Source organism: Salmo trutta, chromosome 14, assembly GCF_901001165.1.
Source record: "Salmo trutta chromosome 14, fSalTru1.1, whole genome shotgun sequence".
NCBI classification, from domain to species: Eukaryota; Metazoa; Chordata; class Actinopteri; order Salmoniformes; family Salmonidae; genus Salmo; species Salmo trutta.
Genome location: NC_042970.1, coordinates 65,898,121 through 65,908,079, shown reverse-complemented (window position 1 = coordinate 65,908,079; position 9,959 = coordinate 65,898,121). Strand labels below are relative to the sequence as shown.

Genomic DNA, 9,959 nt, shown 5'->3' with positions numbered 1-9,959 from the left:
TTGTTGTGAAATGGCTAGATATTACTGTTAGCGCTATAAACACAAGCATTTCGCTACACCCGCAATAACATCTGCTAAACACGTGTATGTGACAAATACATTCGATTTGATTTTAATCCCAAAATGGAATAATCCTCTGTCACGTCCGCCTGAGTGTGGGAATAACCGTTAATATGAACAAACACGCCACCTTAAATGATTACCTTTCTATACACAATGCGTGAGACATTGAAAACAAACCTATCATCAACAACTACATGTCAGGGTAGAAAAGTTTATTGGTATAAATATGTCAAACAAAATCGATTTTAAGACAGTATGCTGATGACTCACTCTGCTCTTCAAGTTGCTTGAGGATGAGATGGAAAACCACTCACGTTCACGCAAACCTCGCAACACTGCTTATTACATTGCATATTAACATTTAAGAGTTTGTTCTGGGTTGAACATTGTACTACTGGTCATAATAACATAACACTGAAAGGTTGTTCTAAGCATACAGCTTTTGATTTGATTGACAGCTAGCAGACTTTGGAACACTGACTGGTAGAACTGTACAGCATGGATGAACTCATAGCATACAACAGGTTGGTGGACGGATGGACTGGGCCCAGGACTCACAATACACAAGAATAATATTAAATAATGAAAACAACTACTTATTTCTATTAACTCCTGAGACAATACTGTCACTTAATACTGATACTTAGAGTAAACATTAAAGAATATTGGGCAGAGGAGAGTCGCCCCACCCCTTCCACTACTAAGCAAACTCTTCCATTTGAGGAGTTGCGACACCATGCAAAAATAACATTGAAAGCAACAATAACATTACACTCCAAAGAACAAGTAATTAAACATTGAACAACTTATTTTTTGCGACAGTTTTTACAACCAGCCTCAATTGGTAAGATCTGGTGTCTGCCAGATATAGTACCATAGAATAAGACAGGAGATATGTTTTGATATATTGACAGGTGATGGATGGTTGCTTTCGACTGGCACTGTGGTCTGTGATGGAATTACGGTGAATTCACGTGGGCTTATTGTGACTCAGTTTAGATGTCATTCACTTTAGTTGGGATAATTACTTTGCTTTGTGGACTTGAAGCGCTTTGCAAATTGACAGCAGGTCTATTTTGACCCTGCCAACAGAGCTCTGAAGATTCAACCAATTGCATAAAACTTCCTAGCAGAAATAAAACCCATCTAAACACAGCTTTTGTTCACATAGATACTAATGTACAATGTGTTATCATCAGAGTGTGACTGTAGAGATGGAGTGATGCATCATGGACATTTCTCGGCCCAAAGGTCATAGATCGAAACCTCAGTGGGCGGTAGGACGTGCCCTGCTCGGCCCCTCTGAGGCTGCTGGCTCGCTGGGCGGGGCGTCCTCCGTCACGGCAGAGGTGGTCTCCGACCCCGTGTTACTGTCACTGGTGCCCTCCTCCATCACCCCTTCCGGAACACTCTCCTTGTCCTCCGACGGCGCCCCCTCCTCAACCTCACTGGCAGGACGAGCCATCGACTCCTCCGAGGCCTTTGACTTCTCTGTAACCAAGAAAGCAGGAAATATTAGGACACAGCAAACACGTTTGGACCAATGTAGTGAAAATAACATTGTAAAATGCGCTCAGCAGACAATCTCCCAAAAGAAGCAGCTACCCAAGAGAGAATACCTAACTCAGGGGACCTGACCAGAACCATACATTAAAAGACCATACGGTTTAGTGATTAATAATGTTGGGCCTCACCACCAGTATCCATGGGGCCGGGTTCCGTCTCCTCTCTCTCCTTGTTGCTGCTGTCACTGAAAGACTCCTGCTGGCTCTTGCTGCCATTTGACGGGTCAACTGGTTTCTCCTCCTCCTCCAGGCAAGAGGACGTGGACGCCTCCTTCTCCCGCTCCGACATACGCCTGCGGGATGCATCCTCTGCCACGGCGACCTCTGCAGATATCTTCTCCATGTCCACCTCAACTTTCATACAACACAGCTGGGCACAGCGTGGCAACATGTTGAGTCTCCCCACCGGGGGATTCATTCTGGGGATTAATGCTCTTAATCTCACAGTCAATCTCACACCTGTGCAACTGTGATTAGTAACATGGACTGTGATTAGCGAGTACACCGTGATTAATGTTGACACCTTGATCAGATTGGGCACAGTTCCTGTTTCCTCTACAATCATACTACATTGCAAGGCAGTTAACCCACTGTTCCCTGGGCACCATGGATGTCGATTAAGGCAGCCCTCCGCACCTCTCTAATTCAGAGAGGTTGGGTTAAATGCGGAAAACACATTTCAGTTGAACGCATTCAGTTGTACAACTTACTAGATATTCCCCTTTCAATCATTTTATTTCATTGAATTGCCCATTGTGAAGCATAGAGGAAGTAAATTGACTCTAAGTAATTGGCGCCACCTGGGGTATGGACTACACAGTGCATTCACTATACAGTGCAGTATCTGGATTCAGAACTGCAACGAGTCAGTTGACAAATTCTAAGTGATGACGCCGCATGTTAGCCAGGACACATGGATAAAGTTAGCAGCTGCGGATCTCTACAATGCAGAAGTGGTCTGAGGTCAACACTGTAATATTTACTATGTGCAACACAATGGATTGCATACAAGTTCCTGGATGATGATCCCATACCCTTTTCAGCTCGCTGGTGAAAGACTCTGTGGCATCGATGAATTTCCTTTTCTTGTCCTGGTGGCGGTCTTCAATCTGAAGTAGCTCCGCCTCCAGCTTCCTCTGTGGACCAGACACACAGAGAGAGACCTGCCAATTTACCTGACTGATTACCTGTTTTTAATGATTACTCAATTATCAAATAAGAAGAAAGAATCTGATATCCAGGTTACCATGACATTAACACCATGACTGGGAACATCCAACTTTAATAGTGCTAAGTAGAGTAATATCTGTATTTATGTAGGAAGACTGATAGACGACTGACTGAAGACTGACAGACCCAGCGTAGCGTACCTGGTGCACCATAAGAGACTGGACCTGCCGTTTTAAGACCTGCATGCGGGCGGTAGTGACGACGGAGCGCACGTCGGGGACCACGCTCTCGCTCAGGATCTCGCTGATCAGCCGGTGGTTGCGCTGGAAACGGGCGGCAGCCGAGTGCTTCATGGAGAATCCGTCGTCGTAATCTGGGAAGGAGAATGGAAAAGGCATGTGGCGGGTGCTGTGTGTCTATCAGAGCTCAATGAATACAACTGTCAATGGGTAAAGAGCGGAGAGTTGCCAGCCAACAAGTATAGATGTGGTCGGCCTCAGGAAAGAAATCTGATCTGGCATATCTTAATCGGACATAGCTTAACATTGACATACCTACGTTTGGTTAAATCATTTATAGCAGTAGGAAATGTCTGCATATTTGGCTGTTTGCAAGTTTGTTGTATGAATATACTTGAATATACACATTTGCAAAGGAAGTTTCAACATTGTTGTGGTGAATGGTATTGATATTAATGTGTGGGTAGAGAGTTAAAGATACATCTTTCTCTCTAACTCTGAAAAACCTTACTCATTTACTCCAGAAACGTCTTAGTGGTTTTTACTGGCACCCGTGCTCTTATTATTTCCCAGACACATTTGAGGATATTGCGAAACTAAGTGAACATCCAAGCTCTAAGTACATGACACTTTTCTTTTAAACGCAGAGTCAAATGAAGCTGTCCTCTATAACACTTAACATCAAAGTAAGTCATAAATGTAGGAGAAGAAATTGTCTCTTTTAATAAGCTCAACTTCTTATTGAACACATGGAGAATTGAATTCCACGTTGGGCCAAAAGTCATTCAACTGACAAAAAAATCCCAAACTGCAGTGAGTAAATAAATAAAGTGATTTATTGTAGTAGTCAAACACCCATTTCATTTGAAGTCTGTGACGAATGCTACCCTTTGAAAATAGCAGTGGGGGCAAGATGGTGCATTTGATTGTCTGTGCATTTGGGAGCAAGAAATACAATTTTGGCTTCATATTAACATCGTACATTTTGTGGTGGAGAAAGACGCCATTCGAAAACTATCATCAGCTTCATCCCTGTTCCATCGGTTATTCTTCACTTATGATTTTTTTGGTGCTTTTTCTCCAAAACCAACGGAACAATTTGTTCAGACTCTCCCCATTCTCTGCATCTATAAAGCAACTGATGTGGCAAATCTTTCTGAAGGCCTCAATGTAAAGCTTGTTGAGAAATTAACCCATAGGGATACTAACTATCACATTTTTATATCTTGGGTGTTTCCAATTACCACAAGATGTTTTATGCATTTTCTGTTGACCATTATCCAGCTCGATACGAGACAAGCATCATTTCCTATAGGGTGTAATTCAGAAGTCCAGTTTTGATGTATGTTTCTATGTGATGTGAGTTGCCTTCTTTCTTACTGGAACTCAGTGAAGCCATTGATCTCAAATACAGGGCCCAGACTTATACTACAGAACTGAAATGGAGTGTGGCCAATAAGGTGAAATAGCAAGTGTGACAAACATGAAGAGGTAGTGTAGGGATAGAAATTGACACCAAGGTGATGTCACAGTTGCTGAAACATGGTGTGGGAACCAGAGTGACTGACATGGTAATACTAGTAGTGCTGAGAGTGTCTTACCATCTGGGTCGTCTGCTGGCTGGATACTCATGTACGGCTCGCCCTTGTCGAGACGAGACTGGCGCTGTCGGCTTTCCTCCTCCAGAGCGGCTTCGGCGCGGCTCTTAGCGTTGACGTAAGCCAGGTAGGCTGGAGAGTTGTGGTAGGCCTTCATGCTCTCATTGTACTCAATCTGTAGAGGAGACACAAAGATGTGACACGTGCCCCTTCAATGCAAAACAAACTATTCAACATTGAAGAGAAGTTACTCAGTATTTTTACAAAGGAAAGAATGATGACTGGAGGGACCCTTCTGACAACTGCTGGAGACACTTGTTACTGGTCACCCATAACAACCCCGTAAATAAACACCCCGGTAAAACAAACCAACCTTCTCTGCTTCGTAATCATTCAAGTAATCCTGTTTCTCCTCATCAGTGAGGTCCCTCCACATGCCACCGATTATCTTCCCAATTTCCCATAGCTTCAGATCAGGATTGGAGGCTTTTACTTGATCCCAAACCTGGTGATGAGAACCAGACAGGGGCTCATTATCTCTAAGCAGATAGGTCACAAACCTATAGAGGCCGTGTTTAAACTCCATCTCCAGGGAGATATCCCATAGTCTGTCTGTAGTGCTCTTAATGGCTAGGCTGCTGTATGTCTAGTTTCACAGTTCACACCTACCTCCATGGACAGGCAGATGATGTGTAGTGTACATTAAGAGTGCTCGTCCCTAACCCTGGCTAAAGTGCGGTGTGTTGTAAGGGTATACTACAGTATTTTAATATGTCTTGCAATGGTGTGCACGATGGAGCAGTTTTGGTTTAAGTAATGTTACGTGTAGACAACTTACCTTGCGACTATATCGCATGTATGGCATCAACGGCTTGTCTGGTGGCTTGGGTGGCTTTGGAATGTTTATTCCTGAAGAATTCTGGGAAATAAAAAGGCACTTATTAGATTCAAAGTCAAAGTTAGGACACCAACAGGTGCTAAAAATGTCTAGTTATACAATTATACACTATGCAAAGTCTCGACTGAGAACCACCCTGCAGGACAATATGCATCCGCATAGTTGATCATCCAACCTTCAACAAAGTATATGTAAAAATCCCAACAAAGATGCATCAAACTACAACACCCTCAGTTCAATCACCTTCATTTAATTAAAGCCTGTTTGAGCCCAGCCAGTGCACAGAAGTCACACAGAGACCATGATTGAGTAACGCTGATTGAAGAAAATACAAAATCTCCCTAAAGCTGAGATTTGCACACTGCGTGACATGATGCCATTATTAGAATCCGAGTACCAACCACAGCTTACATGCAGCGACTGTATTATTCCTGTAGCAGCCCGAAACCCATGCCAAGCATTGGGTCTATAATGCCATGGCAACGCTGATGGCATGGGTTACTTAGCATGGCTGTCAGCAATGCAGACTTTGAAGGGCAGGATCGAGCGATTTTTGAATACACACAGATGGACACTTGGCCAGTCTGCACTAGTATGATGAAGGCAGCAGAGGAGCGTTGGGATGGCATACATCTCAGAAAGCCTTGGTAATGGAAAGGGTTAGACGAATCATACTGTCTGTCTGTTCAAGAATGTCTGCTCTTATAAGCCCTGGAAAAAGTACTATTTCTAAGCAAAGCCAAAGAGCAAAGTTGTCAAGAGCTGTTATAGCTCATATCTGCATATACGTTATTACTGAGTTTTACTAAGCAAGCTAGATTAGGCTGTTTCAATCAAACTAGATAGTTATTTTCCTTCTGTGTCTCGCATGTTATCCCGGTGTTTTCTCTACGTCATTATTCCTACCGTTGCCCGACTGTTGTTGCTTGTTGTCCCTCCCAGCCTGTAGTTGTTGTAAGCCAGATGGCTGTAGGGGTTGTACCCCACAAACCCGGGGGTGTTGGGCAATTGCTGATGGAAACAAATGAGACAGAAACACAGATGAGAAATGACACAAAATAATGGGGTAAAGCATGACAAAATCAATGAAAAACTGGTGAAAACATGAATGTTGAAAAGCTGTAAAAATCAACTGAAAAAGACTTGCACTCATGCTAAACCAACAAGAAGGCTAATCAAGACGGCAATGTTATCTATACATTAGTGTTGTTTGTAAGGAAAATAATGTATAGTCTACAGTATGTTGTATATGGTACCTCACATCTTAGGGAGTGGAGCTTATTATCTGAGACTGCAAAGCTTATTGCATTGACCAATTCTACTGTGGTAACAGGACTATCTGCAGGGTATACCGTATTAATTGGCCAAATGGATTCCACTTTTAAAAACAAGTTAGCCCCCAAAAATGTGTGCCTCTCAAAATGGACAGTAGCAAGTTAACATTGAAAGATAATAGCTGGCATGAATGTTATTATTGGACATCCCTTTCCAAATGGCTTCCCATGTGCCATCAGAAGTACTTACTGTTGTAGGGGCTGGGGGAGGGGGAGGGGCATATGGCCTTTCTCTTTCTCTTTCTGTTATGAATGAAAAGGTGAGATGTTAAAATCGAGGCAAAACGGCCCCTTTTACATCTCTCAATGTTGATTAAATCAATCCCATCAAGGTAGATCTGAATTTTGTGATTTTCTATTTCTCTCTCAGCAAATACATGACGGATAATTATTAACCTATCAATTATAATACAAGGAAATCATATAGCCTACCAGAAACTAATATTTCATGCAGAAACTACATTTATTTTATTGTGATAACTTTTGTAGCCATAGTTGCCCAGCTTTGTCAGAGACCTAACAGAAGTACTCATATTTTCATTATCTGATGGCTAAACTTGTATAATTGCAAACAATTTCTTACTTGACATCTTGGCAGAGAGGAAGAATTCTATCAGTTTATTCCAGTCATTGGGTCTGTAATAAACACATTATAATGGGGGAAAGCATTTAGGTGTTTCATTAACTTCATTTGTTATTACAGTACTTTTACAATTGAATAGGAAAGAAAGTAAATAGCTTGAGAGGGAGAACAAAAGAGATGTTGGTGCCAAAATGATGTCAGGCGACGTATGTGCGACATCACAACAGTGTCAGTGGACAGGCATGAACATGACAGAGGTTTGATGTGACGACTAGCAAGCTGTTCGCGTCCAAAAACATCGCTTACACTATTTGGAATGGCATTTACTTATAATTGCACATACGCAAATAAATCAGATAAATGGAAATGCATTTGCTGACAAATAAAGAGCTGTCATCTTGCGTAGTTGGCTGACACCCAGCTGTGCTAGCTAGCAAGGCTAGTAACGTTGAGCTAACTACTTCATTAGTAGTATGCAGCTACTAGCTATAGCTAGCCAGCTGGCTAACTTGGACCATCTGATCAGCAGATGATGAGCATGCAAACGTAGATAACACAAACAGTTAGCTTGCTAACTTGTGGAGAAGACGAATAATCTGCCGTTTAAATTATTTAACAAACGCTAAAATACAGAATATTGTATTTGATACTCCGCATACGTTGTCAGGTAGCTAGCATTAGCTAGCTACTAAACGTTCAGATTTAATTAAGCAAGCTAACGTTAGATATCTAGCTGTCACTGAAACATTTCAATTTTTATTTGAGACGTTAAAACAGCAGATTAACAGTGACTATACCCGAACCGTTTTGGATGTGGATTTTGCAGTGGAAAACCTTGGATCAGAGAATATAGCAAGCACCATGCTAGCGTGATAGCCACTACCTCATACGCTATATATGAATAAGCGCTATTTTCTAGCTAGAGCTGTCACAATATAGTCACATCATCACCTTGCATGTATCCGTAAATCTGTTATTCAAACAAAAGTGGCATTTTACATAAATTCTTGACATACAGTTGAAAGACTATTCAACAAAAATCAATTAATGAATATTATTGCTTTTCATATTTTGGTTAGTTCACATAGCAAGCAAGTGAAAGTAATGGCCAGCAAACTCACCCCAAAATCCTTTGTCCCCCACCAGTGTGTGTGTGTGGCTAGAATCAGGTTTAGTTAGCTAGCTAGCAGAAACAGTCCTCAAAATTAAATAAATAAATGATATGGGGTTCACACAGATTTCAGTCGAATTTTCCAGAACTATTCCTTTCTCCTCTGTTAAGGGCATAATGTTTGCATTACACCCCAAGGCTAGCCTACTCTAAATTGAATCATCTAATTTAATTGCTAACATTTTTCAATCAATCTATTACTAAAATAATTGCTACATAATGAATACACATTTGTGATGATTCTGCATTATAATACTGAATTTGAGACTATCAAATTCATAATTAACCAATTACTGTTTTGGAATCAAATATTCTGAATCCACGGGTTCAATATAGTGAACTATGAAGGAATCAGTGATGAACATGAACATACAATAAGGAGGACATTGCAAGAATTCATTAACAATTTATAATTGATACATAACCCATATAAACTGCACTAATTGAACTATGCTGCTGCAGTTACATGATGACAGGTCTTGTCATTGGTGCACTGATCCAAGGTTGAGCTGCTGCTGCTTATGGCAGAAGAATGCATCTTGCTAATTCATTCTGACCATACATTTTCATATTTCATTGCTTGCAAAGAGCTATTATCCTTAGCTTCAAATTCCATATGATAAAAATGCCAAAAAATATTTATTATGTCACCCAAGCATGATATTTAGCTGCATTCATTCTGCATCACTGACAAAAAGGGTTTTGAGAAAAGCCAAGGCTGGTCCATTTGTATCTTCTATATTGTTAGCAGTGGTGTCCCGTCATTCAGGGCAGGTGGGGCTTACCTTTTTTGCATGTTATTTTGGCATTAATACGTGTCACATATCAGTTTGCAGACAATGTAAGAGGTAAAAATAATAATTATTGAGTTAATAAAGTCACATACAAACATGGTCTCTTTTTTGCTTTCTTGAGTAAGGCAGCTCCAAAATACAGGTGTTTCAGCCTAGCTAAATGCTTTCTGTGGTGGTGGGGCAGCCAGCGAAAAATACAGAGCGTAGGTGTTGGTAATGTTCTCTAGTTACACCATGATTAGCTCAGTGTTCTGTCACTCGTGGGGACAGTACGTCACCGCCAAGTCTAAGGGTAGACCTCTAAAATTCAAGACCCTTGGGTGCTGCCATAGAGTTACATTAGAAGTGCCGATCCAAGAAGGCTCAAGGTCATCGGCCATTGGACATAAACATTACACAACAAGTTGGAAATCGCAAATTCAACAATGAGTGGTTTGGAAGAATCAGTGATACTGGCTAACTGCAAGCATTGCAAAAACAATCACTATCTTGCTATTCAGCGAAGTGGCTGTGTGGTCCCAAATCTGGGATTAAGTGTCTCTTT

The 9,959-nt window shown here is 41.4% G+C and overlaps 1 protein-coding gene across 3 annotated transcripts; it reads right to left on the bottom strand.

Annotated features, from left to right (window-relative positions):
* Window positions 1-258: 258 nt before the first annotated feature.
* Window positions 259-8,678, bottom strand: LOC115208677 (SWI/SNF-related matrix-associated actin-dependent regulator of chromatin subfamily E member 1). 3 transcript variants are annotated; one of them, XM_029776926.1, is made up of 11 exons: window positions 8,572-8,678; window positions 7,451-7,503; window positions 7,058-7,110; window positions 6,440-6,544; window positions 5,474-5,554; window positions 5,009-5,140; window positions 4,639-4,810; window positions 2,999-3,171; window positions 2,663-2,764; window positions 1,758-1,998; window positions 259-1,554 (listed from the first exon to the last, which is right to left on the bottom strand). In XM_029776926.1, exons 2-11 carry the CDS (start codon window positions 7,455-7,457, stop codon window positions 1,331-1,333), a joined length of 1,290 nt encoding a protein of 429 aa, XP_029632786.1. In that variant the 5' UTR covers window positions 7,458-7,503; window positions 8,572-8,678; the 3' UTR covers window positions 259-1,330. The 3 variants fall into 3 exon arrangements, with proteins under 3 accessions (XP_029632786.1, XP_029632788.1, XP_029632787.1); XM_029776928.1 differs by lacking the exon at window positions 8,572-8,678 and adding an exon at window positions 8,248-8,456; XM_029776927.1 differs by lacking the exon at window positions 8,572-8,678 and adding an exon at window positions 8,254-8,456.
* Between the last annotated feature and the right edge of the window lie 1,281 nt (window positions 8,679-9,959).